The 14,605-nt window shown below is 39.6% G+C and overlaps 1 protein-coding gene across 1 annotated transcript; it reads left to right on the forward strand.

Annotated features, from left to right (window-relative positions):
• Positions 1-4,816: 4,816 nt before the first annotated feature.
• ccr9b (chemokine (C-C motif) receptor 9b) lies at positions 4,817-7,275 on the forward strand. The gene is made up of 3 exons (XM_041814345.1): positions 4,817-5,064; positions 5,234-5,283; positions 6,026-7,275. Exons 1-3 carry the CDS (start codon positions 5,055-5,057, stop codon positions 7,079-7,081), a joined length of 1,116 nt encoding a protein of 371 aa, XP_041670279.1. The 5' UTR covers positions 4,817-5,054; the 3' UTR covers positions 7,082-7,275.
• Positions 7,276-14,605: the final 7,330 nt, after the last annotated feature.

Consider the following 14,605-nt stretch of genomic DNA (forward strand, 5'->3'; position numbering starts at 1 on the left):
AAAAGAAAAAATAAACCAGAGTTTGAAACTCAGCGGTTTTTATTTATAACACACAGAAAACATCAGTAACTAAGCCTTTTCTTTGCACAGACTTGTTCTCCCATCTCTTGGGGACAAAACAGTGAAAAAAAAACATTTTGTGGCAAACAGTTTTCAAAATATCGACATATATACAAAGAAAAGTCCGTGCCCTTTTTTGCAGATAGATTCATTTGTGCCATTCCTCAAAGCAGTAGAGACACAACTGGTCGATTACAACTCCCACTATGCGTTGCTGTGATCAAAATGGATTAAAAATGGACTAAATGATGCTTATTATTGGATCAACAATGTGGATTCAATCTGTAAAAACCCCGAACAGTCGCCAAAGTTCCGGGCTTGCTAAAACGGCGTCTTTTAGGGCTACTGAGACATCGAGGATATCAAATGAATGATGGCAAGTCTAACCTGACACGTCAGATGGATTTGTTTCACACATCCATCTGGGAAAGCTTTAACAGGAAACGTTTGGGAAAAGGGAGAGGCTTTGAAAAAAACACTTGGAGGGTGATTGGGGGAACGTTCTGTCTGTCACATCTCTACGGGCCAATCAGAGCAACAAAACACGTGACGTAGCCGCTATCAAGCTGCGTGTGCGCAGCTACTAAGGAATAACGCGAAACATGGCGACTAAAGACATGTCAGTACTTGACTTGTTGTTTTTGAAAAGAAAACAACTCACTGCTGTTCTTTGTTCTTTTTTTAATGAAGAAATGTCAAGTTCTGATAAAACTGGCGCTTTAGCAGCATCCACGCTAAGCTCTTCCGCCATAATTGCACCAGCCTCTTGTTAACGCTTGTTTATGTCACGACTCTGCTGTGCCTGAAAGTACTGCTCCTCATCGCTGATTGGTCCTGTCACTTTCTAACCGGGCCCAAACAGCTCAGATGGGAGCTTTGCAAGATGGATTCGCCAGTGAAAAATAAGGAAAGGGGCGTTTCCATCTGGTTTGCAAGGTTAAGGAAAGTCAGCTTTCAGAGGAAAAGAAGAGTAAGTGTCCATGACATGTGGTTCAAAAGTTATCGTTTTTATAAACTTGTCACTTCTTGTTGTTTACGACAACAGCGTCCTCAGAGACCCCAGAAAGTCGGCCAAGTTCTGGGCTCACTGGAAAATGTTCTGTAAGAGTTATGAACACATGGAGAACATAATCAGAACAACGGAGAGCTTTCAGATTAAAAAACAAAAAAACACACAATGAAGTGTCTACGACTTACGGTTCAAACGTTACTAAGTGGTCTTTAAAGGGATGGGCCTGTGCCACATGAGCTCTAAGGGTTAAGATGGGCAGCATACTGAATCATGAGCATAGTTTTTGGAGCAGTTGGTGGTTCATGTGTAGCTTAATCTGCCAGACTGAAGATGAAGTATAAGTTTTTGAGGTATAAATTGTCTCTTCGAAAGGAAAAAATGATTACCACTCTGGTATTTTGCTCTAAAGCTAAGCCAGAAGCTAGTTAGAGTAGCTTAGCCTAGCTTGGCTTGTGCAGTCTACTGGAAAGAAGGTAAACAGCTCACCTGTCTAAACAGAGTTTGAAAAAAGCTTTACAGAAACTTTCTTATCAAATCAATCAGCATTTCTGCTGTTTTTCTTTGATACAGGTTCTTTAAATGCTAAGCTTAGCTACCTTCAGACTGGGAGACTGCAGCTACCACCCAGCTCCACTTAATTTCTCACTCAATAATAAAGAGAAGCAGGCAAAATACTGACTCTTTCTAAACTGTTCCATCAGGTCTAACATCACGTTATGCTCCATTAAAAAGGGATGTTGTTTGTCTCACATGTTGCATGTTTCGTCACTGCTAACTTGTGAGTGAAGTTCCCAAAAAATGAAACCTCACAAACAGACTTCACACACACTGTTGACCCCTTGACCAACTTATTAATACAGACATTTTCCAACTAAAGACAACGCCTCTTTAGATGTGTTTTGGTGTGGTCAATTTCACCTTAGCTGGGCTAGCAGCCGGTTAGCGTGTAGCTTGTAGCTACAAGCAGAGTTTGAGAGAGGTCTGGCTGCAAACAGCAGATCTCAGGTGCCCTTTCTGCTAGCTTTAGGTTTAGGTATGTAGCTACAGAACTCATTTAGCTTATGTAGCTACATAGCTTTGTTAGCTTTAGATTTAGGTATGTAGCTACAGAACTAATGTAGCTTATATAGCTAACATAGCTTTGCTAGCTTTAGGTTTAGGTATGTAACATTTAGTTATCTTTAGAGTTAGGTAAGTAGCTACAGCATCTATGTAGCTTATCTGGCCGATTCAGCTTTTAGCTTCAGCTTTAGCTACATTAGCTTTGTTACCTACATAGCTTACGTAGGAAAGGTAGCTTCATTAGCTTTATTATAAGCTTCATTAGCAGTGTTATAGTGTCTTTACTGAGGACAAGCCTTTTCCCCTGTAAGCAGACTGTTTACGTGGCTTTATTAATAGTTTGTAATCAGGTTGTGCAGATCAGGTTTTTGACTTTTAACTTTTGGGTCCTAGCCCATACCTCACCCCCTGCCCTAACCCTAACCAGAACTGTGAATCTGATTTTATTTTTAAAAGTTTTAGCATGTATTCTGGTTCTGGGAGATGCAGCATCTCACAGTACTGGTCTGCAAGTGAAAGTGGGGGGCCTCTGAGATCTGCGGTCTACAGCCAGACTGTCCTGTGGAGTTTAGCTGGCTCTGTCCCATGATTCAGGAAAGGTCTGCTTCCTGCACTTTAAAGTTGTCATATTCTCAGCACGTGAAAACAAAATTTTGTATTTAAATGACCTTCTGCCCGGCTTAGCCAACCATCCTCAAGTCATAATCTGTTCGATATTTGTGAAAACAAATTCCTCAAGAACGCTCCGAGGAATCTTATTCAGACTTCACACACATGTCCACAGTGACTCAGTCATGAAATGGTGAGATTTTAGATGTCATTGATTTAAGGTCACAGCATTAGGCCTCATGTTCATCCCTTCCACTGAAGGATGTTCTTGAGACTTTGCTCAAATGTCTCCTCTGAGCCTGACCCAAGGATGAACACATTAGATCTTGGAGTTAATGAGTCAAAGGTCAAGATTAATCAGACTCATGTTCTTCCCTTTCTTATAAACTCAGTATCTCAGGAATGCTTTGAGGGATTTTCTTTAAACTTTGCACAGATGTTCACAATGATCTAAGAGTCTGTTGAAGGTCAAAGGTTGACGTCATTGCGCTTCATGTTCATCCCTTGAGGTTACTCCAATACAGAAAAGATCCTTGCCCTCTTTCTTAACCCAGTGGTTCTCAACCTTTTCAGCCCGCGTGCCCCAAAATAAAGGTGTCAGAGACTGGGGACCCCCACTGTACCTGAAGGTGGTTGAACATCCATGATCATTCAATAATAGTCATGTGCAGACAAGGCCGTCCATAAGGAGGGATAAAGGGGGAGGTTTCTGGGACCCAGCCAAACTTGGGGCCCATGGAGGTCAGAAAAACCATGGTCCACTGTGAAGTTCAGCTGTGAAAACCATATTTAATTTTTGACCTGGACAATAACCACTCTAATCAAAGAAACAAATATCTCTATCTATTCATTTGTCTAGCAAATAGCCTTCTAAAATGAAAATAACTTATATTTAAAATGGGTGAAAAATTGCTTGAATTAGTTAATAATGGAAAAAAAGGTCAAAAATGTGTTGGACTTGTATTTTTAAAGAACATAAATGGGTCAAAAGTGGCAAAAAATTAGATCAAAGTGGCAAAAATAACCAAAAATGGATTAAATTGACAAAAACTGGCTCAAAAAGTGGTAAAAAGGGATTAAAAAGTAGCATAAATGGCTTCAAAGTGCAAGAAATTGGGGGAGATGAGGTGGACTGGGATGAAAAATTGATAAAAACTGGGGTTAAAATGGGCAAAAAAGGGCATAAAAAGTAGTTAATAGTGGCAATAATGAGGCAACAATAGGCAGAAAGTGGCAAGACATGATTTCAAAAGTGACAAAAACAGGCAGAAAAAAGTGGTGGAAAGGGTATAAAATTGACACAGATGGGTTTTAAGTGGTAAAGATGTGCTAATTTTGGCAAAATTGGCCTTAAAATGTAATGAAAACGCTTTAAAATTTGGTAAATTTGCTGTAAAGTTGCAACAGTATAATTTTAAAAAATATTCTTATTTTTTTAAGGCATCTGGTAACCCCCTCTCAGTGTCTCGCAACCCTCAATGGGGTCCTGACCCCAAGGTTGAGAACCACTGGCTTAACCCACCTTTTTACTTTCACTGTCTGGTTATATAGTATATCTCATGGTATCTTTTTACAGTGCTCTTAAAAAAAACAAGTACTTAAAATTACCAACAAAATGTGTAGTTTTCTGTTCCATAGGTTCAGCAAGGTTATTATATTTTTAGTACAAGATAGTGCATGTCTAAAAGACATTTCAGGACCGCTAACGCCAGAGTGAATTTAGGTCTTGCTAACAGACTTCCTAGTCCCTTTATACACACTCCTATTCAGACAGTTTACTACTGATCTGGGACACCGTGAGGTTCTTAACACCTCAGTACTGTATTACTCCTCCAGTTTTGGTCTTTGATCATGGCTTTGCAGTTTTCAGTTTCATACATCACTCATCTGGAGTGTTAAGTGCTCCACCTGTGTACACAGAAGTGTGTCAAAAATGTGCTTCAACTCGATAAAACTGCATCAGCTGTGGAGGGAATGTGGGAGTATTGTTTCGGTTCTTCTTTTTGATGGCCATGGTTCAGCGGGTTGAGTCTACAGCTTCCCTTTGAAACTGGCACATTAGTAACACTGACCTGAGATCATGTAAGATTTTTTAACTGTGCTACTTAGCTGTGTTTGCTCTTAGAAATCTACAGCATTAGGGGTTGTGTAGTGTTTTTTTTTTTTCCTGCAGAGCAATGAAGTGATATGTCTCAACACGTGATCATGTGGTTAAAGGGAAACCATATAAACATGAAGTGTTTGTTGGTAACACCAGTCATACTGCCATAAGACAAAGAGACACTGACTGACAGGCTGCTCTTCCCAACTCATGACCATGGGTAAGTGGAAGTGCTTTATTGCAATACAAAATGTAAGAGGAAAGTTTCTAGGCATTTAAGCTTTATTTTCCACTTAAGTGTCGTATTATTTTTATCCTTATATTAAGTTTTGCATTGTTACGAATGTAAAAGTGTGTTAAGTCTTATTTAATGCTCTTGCTCTTTATAGATTACACCGTTGAGCCGTTGACAACCACAGGAGGTGATTATTCTGGATCTGTAAGTATGCATTTAAGATTTTTATATGAAGATGTAAGAAAAAGTCAGACAAAACGGAGGCTGTCATGTAAAAATGCTGAGGATTCTGACCCATATGATCTTACAGATTTCTGTCACAGATCTTTACTTTTATGTTTGTTTTGGTACTTTTTATCCGTGTTTCAGCTCTGTTTTTTAAAAGGTGCAATTCCAAAAATATCACGCTGAAATTTAAACTCATTTTTCTGCGTGAACAAATCACTTGTAGTGGCTCGGTATGTGTTGTGTTTTTTTTCCTTACATTTCTGGTTCATGTTCAAAAGGTTTATCTAAAGCAGACATCTGTATTGTACACAAATGCAAAAGTCAGCATCATATTTTCCATTGTTCGTGTAAACCGAAGCCCCGTCTTCACCTTTCTGTTTATCTCTGCCCTAAATCTTGATGCTTCATTTTGAGTGTTGTAGCGGGGGGCCCTGTCTGGAGCCCCTCGGGATCATTTACACCCCCCTCTCTTAGGCTTAGATAGCTGCAGGAAGTTTCACAGTGGTGTGGTTTCTCTTGCACAGACACAACACCTGCACCTGAGAGCATATTTTTTTGTACGCTTTGGTTAGCTTGTACGTCACAGTCATTGTTTGATGTCACACCTCTAGAGACTGTAACCGTAACAGCAGTTACTGAGAAAAAATGCTCCTGAATTCAAATAAGCCTTCTTTAAACTAATTTAGTTGACTTCTTCTTGTTTATTTTTAAATTCCAGGACACCTCTGACTACATGGATTATGAGACAGACCCGACTCAGACCACAGGCATGTGTGACAGAAGCTGGGTCCGTCTGTTTCAGAGTCAGTATGAACCTCCTCTCCTCTGGACAATCTTCATCCTTGGCGCCATGGGCAACCTGTTGGTGGTTTGGATCTACAGCACCGTGCGCAACCGCCTGAAAACCATGACCGATGTTTACCTGCTCAACCTGGCTGTTGCTGACCTCCTCTTCCTTTGCATGCTGCCCTTCTGGGCCGTTGAAGCCATCAAGGGCTGGGACTTTGGCATTGGCATGTGCAAAATGGTGTCGGCTGTTTATAAAATCAACTTCTTCAGCAGCATGTTCCTGCTCACCTGCATCAGCGTGGACCGCTACATTGCAATAGTGCAAGTCACCAAGGCGCAGAACCTGAAGAAGAAGAGGTTGTTCTACAGCAAACTCGCCTGCCTCGGTGTCTGGTTCCTCGCCATTCTCCTGGCTCTTCCTGAATTTATCTTCGCCCAAGTGAAGATGGACCAAAGAGGGCAGTCATCCTGCACCCTGGTCTACTGGAGCAACAAAAACAACCAGACTAAGATACTTGTTTTGTCCTTGCAGATCTGCATGGGCTTCTTCATTCCTCTCATAGCCATGGTCTTCTGTTACTCAGTTATAATTCACACTCTTCTGCAGGCCAGAAGCTTTGAAAAGCACAAGGCCCTTCGTGTTATCTTCGCCGTTGTGTTTGTGTTTGTCCTCTCACAGCTACCGTACAACAGTCTACTCATAGTCGATGCCACGCAGGCAGCAAACACCACTATCACTACCTGTGAAACCTACGTTCATTTTGATGTAGCCAAACAGCTCGCGAGGAGCCTGGCGTACACTCACGCCTGCCTGAACCCACTCTTGTACGTCTTCATTGGGGTTAGGTTTAGGCAAGATCTCTTCAGGATTGTGAAGACGTGTGTTGGTGGTTTGAGCAAAGGAGGGCTCAGTAAAATACAAGCAATTCCTAAACGTCCCTCTGTCATGTCGGACACTGAAACCACCCCAGCCCTTTCATTATAAAGCTCTTAAACCTGAGACAGAAGCCTTTGTGCTGTTTTCTTTTGGTTCCTCATGCATTATTTCACAACACAAATACAAATTTACACTTTTAGAGCAATAAAACCCCTCTTACATTGCATTTATTACTCTGGAATCACTGTAAAACTGTATTATAGTGTAAATATTGTTTTCACAAATGTTCCATCATGTATTTGTTGTTTTCTGCTGTAAATAAATATGATTTTTGATACAAAACAGCAATTAAAACTTGAAAAACTAAATGCATTTGTCATTTGTCTCCTCAGCATTAAAACAAGCAGGAACGAGGTGCAACAGTAGCTTCAAGAAATAGAAATTAAAGATGAGCTCAGCATTTTCTAGCCACTTTACATAGGAAAGTAAATAAGCGCTTTCACTGGTGTAACGTACAAATTGTGGTGGGAAAAAGGGCCACCACTTTCATCCACTAAGTTTTCAGTCTGACTGGCAGTCTTCCTCTTGTCGGTGCCATCGTCTGAACCAACACTCATAACTGTCGAACCAGTAGTCAGTGTCTGGCTATGACTCGGCGGTTTCACAGTAGGTGCTAACAGACGCCTATTTAAAGTGGCATGAAAAACAGTTTCCCATAGTGGGCTAATAACGGCAGCAGCTCAGACAGGCGGCAGACAGGGTGAAATCAGGGCATTCAAGACTTTCAATAACGCAGACACAGCTTTCAAAAGCAGAGGTTTCAGACATGGTTGAACGTGGATGCTCAAATGCATCATTTTTAGAGTTAAAGCAGAGCATTTGGCAGGGTGTTCAATAGAAAATGTCTAGCAGGACGTTTGTTACTTGACTTATGAGGTGCATCAAAGTCTTGCAGGGGTTTTTTTAATGTGGGAAAACTGTGAGACATTTATAGTTTCATAACACCTCCATAAAAGAAGAGCTGAAATCACATTGGTTTAAACTACAGTAGAGTTGGCTCTACTGTATGTGCACATTGCTGGAGTCCTGATTTCTGCCAGACCTGCTGAATCAAGAAATCCCTTACATAGAACCTGTCTGACAAAGTGAAGTAAGCTTAAAGAACTCAAAAAGCAACACATCATACTTAACCTGTCGTAGACAGCATTTGGGAAAGGGCAAATGCTTTAAAAAAAAAAAAAACTCAGAGGGTGATTGGATGAATGTTCTGTCTGTCATATCTTTATGGGCCAATCAGAGCAACAAGACATGTGACGTAGCCGCTATCCAGGACTAAACTCCATACAGAACTGTATAACACGAACCATGGCAACTGCAGACATGTCAGTACACGACTTTTGTCGTTTTTGAAAAAAAAAAACAAAAACAAAAAACAACTCACTGCTGTTCTTTGTTTTTTTTAATGAAGAAATGTTGACAAATTCTGATAAAACTGGCATTTTAGCAGCATCCACATTAAACTTCCTCCATAACTGCACCAGCCTCTTGTTGCTGCTTGCTTACGTCACGACTCTGCTGCACCCGAAAGTACTGCCCCTCGTCACTGTTTTGTCACTTTCTAACCGGGCCAAAACGGTTCAGATGGGAGCTTTTGCAGTGAGAAACACGGAAACGGGCGTATCCATCTGCTTTGCAAGGTTAGGCCAAAATGACTTCTTTTGGAGAGTTTCAAGGTCAAAACCACTGCTAAACAAAGAACACAAAGACCTGTATTACATTATGATCCCCATAACTTTAGGGAAAATATTCTGTCGACTGACAAGACAGAAGTTTAACTTTTTTGCCGTCATATTAGGGAAGGCAAGTTCGTCACATAAGCAAATATAAGTGAATTAACATTTAAAGACACTGACAGTAATGGCTCGTTCTGAGCAGGGCTGAAACAGAGGGTTTTTTAGACATAACATAGATCCAATACTGGAGTTTTTTTTTTTTTTAACAACAGTCTTCACAAACATGTTTGGGGACCTCTGAGACTAATATAAACTTGTCTCAAAGGGGTAAAATATGTCCCCTTTAACATAAGGTAAGGTAACATTAGGCAACATAAGGTAATGCATAAAAAATAACTGGTTAAAAGGTCAAAATATGACTTAAAATGTAGAATTATCAATCTTAAATCTCAAAATTTTATATGAGAAGTCAAAATTATGAGTTGAAATGCTTAAAGTATGAAATTAAAAGTCAAAATCGGAAGTTTAAGTCCTAATTGTGAGATGCTAAATTGAAAATGTGAAATTAAAACACAAATTAATTTCTTTTCCCACTTTCCTGACTTCATATCCAAATATTTTTACTCCTTATGTTTTCAGATTTTGTGACTTAACAAGGATATCTTAAATCATCAAGGATAAGTTCACGTTTTTATACTGGAGGAAATCTGCAGACCTCATACTGATGGGCCAGTTATAACAGAAATATGAGATCATCTTGTGGGCCAGATTTAACTGTTACACGGGCCGGATTTGGCCCCTGGGCCTTGAGTTTAACACCTGTGACGTAGGGTAAATGATAAAAGGTAATGTAACATAAGGTAACGTAATGTCTGGTTATGTAGCTTAAGGTTATGCAGCATAAGATAACATAGCACATGGAGCATGATGTAATACCATGCAAGGTAAAGTTACGTAGGGTACATAGGGTAACTTTGCTTTATGTTACATTGCCCTATGTTGAGTTACCTTACATCAGGCTACCTGCCCTGCTGTGTCCCACCCTAGCGTATCAAACGCAATCGTATCTGACTGAAATCATATTTTATAACAACCTTCTGTAAGGTATGGTATGATATAGTATGGTACGATGCACTTATGCTCCTCTATTCCATCCTATTCTACCTCACTCCAATGTATTGTATCATATTGGCACTAGTAATTCTACTCTGTCTCAGTAATATGTTTGATTGGGTTGTACAATTGTTTCTGAGTTGGAAAATACAGAAATATTTTAATCCTCTCTAACAAATTTCTTCAGACACGTGTAGTAAAACAAGAAAAAAACAGATGGTGGCAGAGGAACAGCACATGCTGGCAACACTGACTGTCAAAAACAAAATCGAGTCTGTTATTGTGGTCACTGAGGTTGGAGCCAGACAACTGCAGCCTACCTGCAGAATACAGGTGAGACCACACTCTTTATTTTTTCCTTGTGTGTGCTGTTTCTTTTTTTCTCATGTCAGGAAACCATCAGCTGAGAGGAAGAACAGCAAACGTTCACTTTACCACAGAGCTGAGGCCTGAGACTTTTAAAAAACACAAACATTGGATTTGGAGATCATGACCTACGATGGTAGTGCTTGGAAGACTTTTTCAAGTTTGTGATTAATATGACTCCTAATGCATGATGACTAAACATGTAGTTTATCTTTTTATGCCTATATGCTGGTAATACAGGTAAGGCTGAAGGAATTATGTCTTCAGGTTCAGTTCATCTGCCATCCAGGCCATTCTTGTGAACGGGATACTTCAAGAACACTTTGCACAAACATCCACTCTGACTTGAGGATGAACTGACTAAACTTAGCACAAAAAAGTAAGGAAATTTGTGTTTGGTAGATTGTATCTTTGTTGTAACAATGCTTCTTCGCAATTAATCTGATACCACTGGAAAGCCTGTTTATTTCTCTTTTAAATGATGCTACATTTGTAAGGAACATGCATTTGTGGGATGAGCAGCAGAGCTGAGTATGTGGGTTGTGCCCGTGAAAAATTTGCCAAATCTTCTCTGCCAATGCCAAACAGCTGATGGTGCCATTGACTCTTGTTTGATGTTTGGCGGATTGGATGATTGAAGTTTGAAGAAACAAGAAACAGCGTTTTTGGTGACTGTAAACGATACCTTTACAGAAAAAATACTCAAAATGATGGTAATATATTGTTTTCGTCTCGGTGTGGACAAGGCCTCAGTAGCATCTGGAAGAACCATACACTGCTACAACAGCCTGGCTCCTCCTCCTCATGCTGGTCACCAGCCTGGTCACACACTCCTGTGAGATGGAATCCCATTCTTCAACCAGCATTTGTCACAAATGAAGATTTGGCAAATTTTCATGGACGCAACCCACATACTCAGCTCTGCTGCTCATCCCACAGATGCATGGTCCTTACAAATGTGGCACCATTTAAAAGAGAAATAAACAGACTTTCCAACGGTATAAGATTTATGGCCAAGAAGCGTTGTTACAACAAAGATACAATCTACCAAACACAAATTTCCTTACTTTTTTGTGCCAAGTTTTATTGTTTTGGAGGTCGAAGGTCAAGGTCACTGGCTCTCATGACTCTACTTCCACTCTACTTTCACCTTTCGCCCTTTGGATAAGTTCTCCTTATTCCTGTAGAAGGGGAAATAATAAAGTTATCAAACTGATTGCATCCTGTTGTTTATTGCAAAGCACTGGTCTGTTTAATAAGTAAGCAGGTGATACATTTTTCATACAGTATTCCTTTTCAGGCCATTTAAATTTAGATTTTGGGGTAAAAAGCATCACCAAAGCAAGGCAAACCTGTTTACAGAGAACCATTGTAACAATTCAAAGTCCTATAAATAGTTTAAAAATTGAACCTTTTCTATACAAAAGCAGAACATAGCAATACAGCCTTTGGACTGTACTTAGACAAATGTACGTTAAAAAGGATTTGCAGATTTCTATGTTCTCCTTTTATTCACATTTCACAAAAAATATTATGTGTCAAAGTGAAATAGATTTCTACAAAGTAATGTCAGTTAACAAAAATAAGAAGATTTAAAACAGGGGTGTCAAACTCAATCACAGCAGGGTCCAAAACCTGAATTTAGGTTTAACCTGAGGGCCTAACAGGGTCAAGATTTAACCAAAAACTGCCAACCGTGTTTCACCTGCATGCCATTCCCCACCCTCTTCATCCCTTCCTCTGACTCTATCCACTGTTCTCCTCATAATAATAATAGAGGCATAAAAAGCCTTTTAAACTTGAGTTTTTCTAACCTGCATAAATGTGTGGCTTATCAAACAAATCTCAACCAGAAACCTCTTTTTATTTTGTTACATGCGACAGGCCACAAGGTGGCGTAGCCTGCACATTGGAGTTGTGAGCTGAGCATTCAGAGTCCCAGCAAACATAGAAGTTGTAAATGAAACTAGCCCCCTCTAGTGGCAGTCTGAATAAGAGACCGTCTTGAGAAGTGGTGTTACACATCAAGTCTGAAGGTTATGAGGTTTGTCTTGTTCTTGCACAAGGAGCCTCATTCCCAAAGAGCTCCTAATAGACAGGCAGATTGATTATCTACTACAATACTAATATTCTATGTTCCTCATTATCCCACAACTGGAGTATCACAGTAATCACCACGGGGGGAAAACAGTAAAAAGTTAAGAAAAAAGCGTGCAGGTCTGGTGAAGAATGCGAAAGACTCACAAGTGGAGCAGCACCTGTGGTTTGGGAGCATCCCATCCATCTTTCTGCACACGGGGAATTGTGCATGTTGTGTGTGTGTGAGGGAGATGTGTGAGAGAGAAAAAAAAAAGGGATGGCAGGAGGACACTGTAGAGTGCATGAGTAATAGAAGCGACAGAGGAAGCATATGTGACCTATGACACTGAGAAGGCTGCAGTCTAGTTTGAACTGGCCTCTGATCTGGTTCTGTGAAGGCCTCAGGGGCCGTGGCTGATGCATCAAGAATGACCCACTGGCTTCTGAGCAGCATTTACTTGAAAGTTAGAATGTGGCAAATTTGAAGCAAAAACAGTGAAATTATGAAAGGAAATGGAAAAGGAAAGTGACCCTTTATCCAAGCAAACACTCTTCGGCATTGAAAAGAAATGTAATAGAACTTGGACCTCCACAATTCCAGCCCAAACAGGGAGCCTCCTATCAGCCGCCATCTCTCCCACAGCTAATATTTCACTTCAGCTCCCGGGCCCACAGAATGAGAGACGTTTCCATTTCATGTCAGTCATTTCCAGGCCTGTGTGTTACCTGTGCGGTGATAAGTGTTTGACTGACTGGGAGTGTCGTTAGTCACTGTCCAGTGCCGAGTGACAGCAGCAGATTGACGCGGATGATGAGAGGAGGAGAGGCCCGATACGTTCAGGGACAACAGAGAAAGCCGGGTTATTGTAGAGGGGGAGGGAGAAACATTTACTCACATATAATAGAAAACATAATGCACAAACATACTAAACACATCAAACACAACACTCTGTCTTTGTAATGACACGATCCGAGGACATTAGTGAATATATGATGGCCTCATTGGCAGAAATGGTTTTCATAACCATTACATGTGATTTCTGCTCCCATTAAACATGTCAATGAATGCTAAATAATAATTTTACAATTTCTCGACATTTTTTAGGTAAAAAAAGATTAATTTTAACCCAGTAAAGCCTGAAAACACAAATTATAGCCAGAAAATTCACATCTTTTTGAACTGAAATGTTTATTTCACTTTCTACTAAAATCCAAAAAAATCAAAATTTCCATTAAATTTAACATATATATTTTTTGTATCTCTTTTGATACATTAGGTGTTTTTGGTAACTGATAATTCACTTGAGGGCATTTTTATCATTTATCAGATTGTATTCAGATTTTTTTAGTAATTTATCGATCATATTGATGAGATAGAGGTATCATAAAAGTATGTATCAAATACAACAGGCTTTAAAGCAGTGATAGCAGCCACATGTGGCTCTTTTGTGATGGTTTGTGATTCTTCTATGTCTAAATTTTAAATATTATTCCCCCAGAAAACCTTAAAAAAAAGGAAACTATGACCTCAGAAATGATCCATTGCAAGTCACATTGTTAATTTTGTTTCCCATGCTTGTACATTAGGCTTAATTTGTCACTTCTCACCCATTTTTGCCTGTTTTTCCTAATTTTTCTCCACATTTTTGCCACTTTCCACCCATTTTTGCTGCTTTTGGCCCATTTTTGCCACTTCTTTTTGCCACTTTTGTCCTGCTTTTTGCTATTTTCCCCCTTTTTTTTGCCATTTTCCACCACTTTTTGCCCACATAAGCTGCCTTTTGCCATTAAATGCCACTTTTTTTGTCCCATTTTTGCCACCTTTTTACAGCTTTTTGCCCATCTTTACTACCTTAATGATGCTTTTAGCCCATTTTAGTCATTTTTAACTGAGTTTTGTTACATTTTTGCAGCTTTTGACCATTTTTGCCACATGTAACTCATCTTTTGTCACTTCTCACACATTTTTGCCTCTTTCTGCCTGTTTTTGGTACTTTCCTTCCCATTTTTTCCACTTTTTTGCCACTTTTTAACTCATTTTTACCTTTTTTTGCCACATTTTACTATTTACATTGTGGCTCTTGCAAAGGTATTTTTCAACTATTTGTCTCTCTGAGCAGGGTTGAGTAACACTGCTTTAAGGGGTTAATTTTAAAGTGCATGTCATGTACCTTAGGTTATATTATGACACTCATGATATACAGTGCTTTACAAATTTATTAGACCACTCTAACCCTTACCAAAGTAAGGTTTATGCCACAGCTGCCCTAAATTAACAGCATTGGTAATTACCAACATCTTTTTTTATGTTTCTGCAATGGTTAATACATCAATATGTAGA

Source organism: Cheilinus undulatus, linkage group 19 (genome assembly GCF_018320785.1).
Source record: "Cheilinus undulatus linkage group 19, ASM1832078v1, whole genome shotgun sequence".
In the NCBI taxonomy this organism is placed as follows: Eukaryota; Metazoa; Chordata; class Actinopteri; order Labriformes; family Labridae; genus Cheilinus; species Cheilinus undulatus.

Excerpts from the sequence above, each read along its gene's own strand:
- ccr9b (XM_041814345.1), top strand. Across the intron at positions 5,284-6,025 it reads GAGGTGATTATTCTGGATCT|GACACCTCTGACTACATGGA; the intron begins GTAAGTATGCAT and ends TTTAAATTCCAG.